We start from the raw sequence: 5,154 nt of genomic DNA on the forward strand, positions 1-5,154 counted from the left end.
ATTACTAAGGGAAGGGGTCATCCTAGCACAGTGGAGAAACGCTTAAATTGTCCTGCTTAAAAAGCTAGAAAAGGGCAACTATAGAGTGGCAAAGTTGTAAAGACTTATCTCTTTACTATTAACTCTTAGTAAGATTCTTAAAGCTGTTGTAGCAGAGAGAATCTTATATGCAACAGAAACATATAGGTTACTTTCTACAAACTACTTTAGTAGAAGGAAACAGTAATTAGCAGAACAAGCGCTATTAATGTTGCAAGAACACATCTACAACGCATAGAGATCTAGGAAAGTGCTAAGTCTAGTAAGCTTTAACATAAAAAGGGCATACAACAGAGTATGCAAAGACAGGCTAACCTAGAGGCTCTGTGCCAGAGGGATACCACCAGGCCTAGTACAATGGATAGACGCCTTTTGCTCTAATTGTACAGCAACCATTACAGTTAACAGCTACACATCAGAGGAGAAACCGCTGCCCCAGGCAGGGCTCCCACAGGGATCCCCTCTTTCTCTAATTCTGTTCCTCTTCTTTAACACTAATCTAGTCTAACACTAGATTAATGCTTATAGCAGTTTATTTGCCTTTATAGACAACTATAACACTTAAGTAACAAAACCCTTAGCTAAAGAAAATTACATAAAACTTTAAAACATTATTAAAAGAGTAATAAGATAGAAGAAGAAAAGTAAGGCAACCTTTAAAAGGGATAAGACTACCCTAATATACTTTATAAGAAATAAAGGCAAAACAAGTGTAAAACTAGTAAGCATTAAAAGACAGCTAGTTAAACTAACAACAGAAGCTAAGATCCTAGGCGTTATTATAGATGCAGGGCTAAGATATAAGCAGCACATAGCAAGGGCAGCAGTAAGGGGCCTAAGGGCAGCCCTAGCGCTGAGGCGGTTACGGATGGTCTCCCCTGCTACAGCCCGGCAGCTTTTCAAGTTAACAGTAGCACTAGTGGTAGACTACGCATTAAGTGTATAGATGCACGCGTGCGGCACAATTTTAATAGGAGCAATAAACAGAATATAAAAAATAAGAGCTTAAGCTATTATAGGCTGCTTCTAGACAGTTGCTGCAGCTGTGGCAGAGGCAGAAGCGAGTCTACAGACAGTGCATAAACGCCACACAGTAAGGGCTATTAAGATGTAGATTAATGTCCACACGCTGCTAAGAACAAACTCTATGTTAAAATTCTATATTATAGGCTTTTAACAGTTTTAATTACTGCTGCAGAAGATTGCAGAATAGCTAGAGAGGCTTAATACTAACTAGATAGAAATAATTAATCTGCATAGTGTGCAGCTATAAGACTATTGCATCTTAGCAATAATTAAACTAGACTAAGTAAAGGCTATAACACTAGCTAACTAGTGTAATAGTATTAGAATTACAACAAGCGCATCTGTCTAGCTTAGTATAGTAGGGGTGGGAGGGGCAATAGACAACACGCGGAGGGGAGCGCCTGCTTAAGCTGCTACCTTGTCCTTCACCTTAGGACCTAGGACGGAGCAAAACCCCTACACAGCAGAGCTGGCAGCAATGGCGGCAGCGCTGACCTCCCTCCTGACATGCCAGACAGCGGACTAGGTCATCATTCTCACCAGCAGCCAAGCGGCCATACAGGCAATACGCTAACTGCGGGATTAGTCTAGCTAAGCTAGCATTAAACAGATCTACAACGCGACTTAGGCACTAAAGAAAAGGCAGTGCTCTGTACATATAGTATAGTGCCTAGCAGGAAGCAATAATTTAGTAAAGAAGGCTAAGGAAGCAGTAAGGAAAGCCACAGCAGACAGCAGCGTGCTAACTAGACCCTTTTACTAAGCAAGGTTAACAGTAACTAGGACTATAGTAAGAAACTAGGGACAGAGAAAAGACTTACTAACAGGAGTAGAGAGATACTTGCGCAAGATAGACATAGCTTTACTAAAGAAACACACTAAGAAGCTCTACAACACCCTAACCTAGTAAAAAGCAAAGATACTAGCATAATTACAAACTAGAATAACACAGCTAAACACGTACCTATACTAAATAAGAGCTGCAGACTTAAACATGTGCATATGTAGTTAGGCAGAAGAAACTATTTAGCACTTCCTTTTTTAATGCTAAAGATAGAACACACTTTAAATATAAATGCTTTAGCAAACAGAGACTAGAAGAGGAAACCTCCCCTTCTTTCTAAGAGGAAAGGCACTAGCAGACCTAGCAGAATAGTTGCTAGACATTAACACAGTAAAGATAATAGTTAGGTACGCAATAGCAACAGGCCACCTAAAGCAAAAAAGAAGATAGGAACCTAAAACTATAGAGACAATAGTAGAAAAGAGACGCTTAATACTAACCCTACATAACAGCAGGCTCTGCTTTACTTGCTAACAAAAGGACTTTAAACACTTAAAGAAGAGACTTTAAAAACGCTTACTACAAATTATAATTAGAGGGATATGTAACAACTACGCTAGATAGCAGAGCAGGAGGCATGTAAGGGCTACAAGGAGTTAAGCCATCACTAAGGAAGCGCTTAGGTAATAACGTACTAGTGCCCTCTAGGCTAGAGCCGGGCGTAATAAAGACATCATCAACATACCCCTATTCCCTTATGTATTTAGTCGCACCTCGCCCCTGTAGCTAGCTTAGTAGTTTTCTGATATCCTTTTGTACTAGGCCTATAGGTGTCAATGGCATTCCCAGGTTCAGAGTCCCCACGCACTCCCATATGCCTCTGAGTGGATTCCCACCGCATTCGGACCCATTGTCTTGCCTGCGCCGTTACACCTACTTCCACAAGTTCGTGTTACAATCCTTGCTTCGTGGAAGCACACGGGTCAATGGTATTCCTGATGGGGTAGGACGGATAAAAGGGGCCAACGGCAGGGTGTACAGTCCTACGTAAAGGCTATTGGGCTGATGGAGAGAGGTAGGGTGACCGGATCGTGGTTTGCCCTTAGGCGGCAGTATGGTGGCCGGGTCAAACGGTCCTGTTGGACAGGGTTGGAGGTATATATGGTGCAGATATACAAATAGTATTGCAGCTCTTTAGAAAGCTAAATGCTACTTAGTCTATGTAGAGAATAAACTAAACGTTAAACACACCTCCTAAAGGTTGTTTAATGTTAGAACTATATACATGTACAGAGAGTGCTAAGACGAGTTAGGCGAGTCTTACAAGTTAGCTGCTCTGCTAACTTGTTTGACTTGCTTCGCTCGTCAGGACTTGCGTCCTGCTACTTTACTAGATAGCGCATTCTTCCATTACCGCGGGTAGCTGCGCTGCTTCCGTAACCTCCGTGTCCTCCGACTGGTTCATAAGCGAGCCCTGTTCCAACCTGGCTAGGCTGTGGAGCACCACTGGTGGAGTTACGCTGGTCCAACCGTAGACCGTAACAGTTCGTACGTCTGACATGGCTTAGTCAACCCAGTCAAGATTCCTAATGATCCCATCACACATTGTAGTCAGAAGCGCAAACACAGTTTTAATAGAAGCAACAATAGCGGCGGTTAATACAAGCTCTGATGTCTAACAGAATCTCATCAGTGTTCTTAGTTTCTGTTCGTCTCTTAGGCGCAGGCGAATTTGTACCTCTCTAACTAATAAAATAATTATTTTATGTTTTAGCGTACTTTACAGGCAAGTTGCTTACACACCTAAGTTGCTTACTTTTACTAAGACTTTACTAAACTACTTTTTCTACACTAATGTATTCTTAACAACACTACTTAGACATGCTAAAAGAACATTAGATATAGCTTATACTCTAAGCTTTTAAATAAGATATAAAACTCTTAAAAAAACATGCTATAGCTATATATAAAGTTTTTTAAAAAATAATAAATAACTATAGCACTAAATAACTTTTATAAGCTAATTCTACAGCTAACTTATAAAGGCTAGGTGTAAGGCTGGATGTCCCAGAACGGGCCAGTATGGCCTCACCTGACCTGTTTGGAGGTCGTATGACCTGTGCTTCGTATATAAGCATGAATCCTGACAAGCGAAGCTTGGCAGCGATTCGTCTCTCTTACAATACACTCCTATCTTTCTCCGAAAGCTTGCTCTCAGTGCTATCCGTGCTACTTACCATCCCATCTTTACACTAGGTAATAATAAAAAAAGTAATTATTAAGACTATACTTAAGCTATATATATAAGGATTTTTCTTTTAAATAGTATTTATAGCTAATATAGCTAATTCTTTACACGCTAAGTGTAATCTAGGCTATATTAGTGTCACGATTGTGCACGAGTAAGGTTATAGAGCTTCACGGAGGTCTAGTTTAATTACTACGTGAGGTATTATAGTAGGTACAAGATGTTATGTAAGGAACAGAAAAGTTTAAAAAGAAATTAGTAATTAAATACTTAGCTTAAAAGTCTAAGCGCTTTAAGTATAAATTAAGCTTATTTTAGGTTTAGTTAGTGTTAAGGCAGTTTATGCTTAAGTTTATGTCTATGTTATATTATATTTATGTTAGACATGCACTAATAATACTCTAGTACACGTCTAATATAGTTATGTCTAGGATCTAGAGAGGATACTATAACAGTACTCCCTCTCTTATTAGAAAGGGAATCTTTTACATTAGTAGTTCTAGCATTAAGTTGTCTTTATTAAAGTATAGGTTTAGTTTAGATAAGTATTAGGCGTAGAATTAAGTTACTATAGAGTTTTTTTTATAAAGCTTTTATAAGTTTTTATAATAGTTTATTATATCTAGTCTATTTTATAAAGTATTTATAGATATATTTTTTTTTATTAAACTAGATGTTGAATGGGCTCCGACAGCTAGCTGCTTATGGTATGAGCACTTAAGTAGCAGGAGTAAGAGTGGTGTACGGTGTGCACAGCGTACGAGGTAGGTAAGGTGAGGGCAACATGTTTCTGGTTCTATTGCTCTTGTCTTTCCTCCGTACGGAGGAAAAGGGGGATATCTAGATGTTCGCGCACGGAGGTTCGCGCACGAGCATCATGTGACAGAGATACGTGGTCCTGCTCGTGCGCGATCGCTCGTATCCAGACTGTGACGCTGCTGCTGCGTACGGACACTGGCAACTTTTCTTTTTGTCCAAAGAGTTGCCTTCCGTACGCGTTACCTCCCTTCTGTCTGTGTAGGTCTATCTAATTACATTCTGCCTTTACTCCACCCCA

At 39.9% G+C, this 5,154-nt stretch overlaps 1 protein-coding gene across 1 annotated transcript; it reads right to left on the bottom strand.

Annotated features, from left to right (window-relative positions):
- Positions 1-2,700: 2,700 nt before the first annotated feature.
- Positions 2,701-4,089, bottom strand: BDR25DRAFT_349273 (uncharacterized protein; the record flags this gene model as incomplete). Its single annotated transcript, XM_033694527.1, has 8 exons — positions 2,701-2,785; positions 2,830-2,903; positions 2,935-2,985; positions 3,194-3,205; positions 3,264-3,412; positions 3,452-3,524; positions 3,924-4,005; positions 4,031-4,089. 8 exons carry the CDS (start codon positions 4,087-4,089, stop codon positions 2,701-2,703), a joined length of 585 nt encoding a protein of 194 aa, XP_033554184.1.
- Between the last annotated feature and the right edge of the window lie 1,065 nt (positions 4,090-5,154).

The sequence above is a fragment of the Lindgomyces ingoldianus genome (genome assembly GCF_010093535.1).
Source record: "Lindgomyces ingoldianus strain ATCC 200398 unplaced genomic scaffold BDR25scaffold_2, whole genome shotgun sequence".
NCBI lineage: Eukaryota > Fungi > Ascomycota > Dothideomycetes > Pleosporales > Lindgomycetaceae > Lindgomyces > Lindgomyces ingoldianus.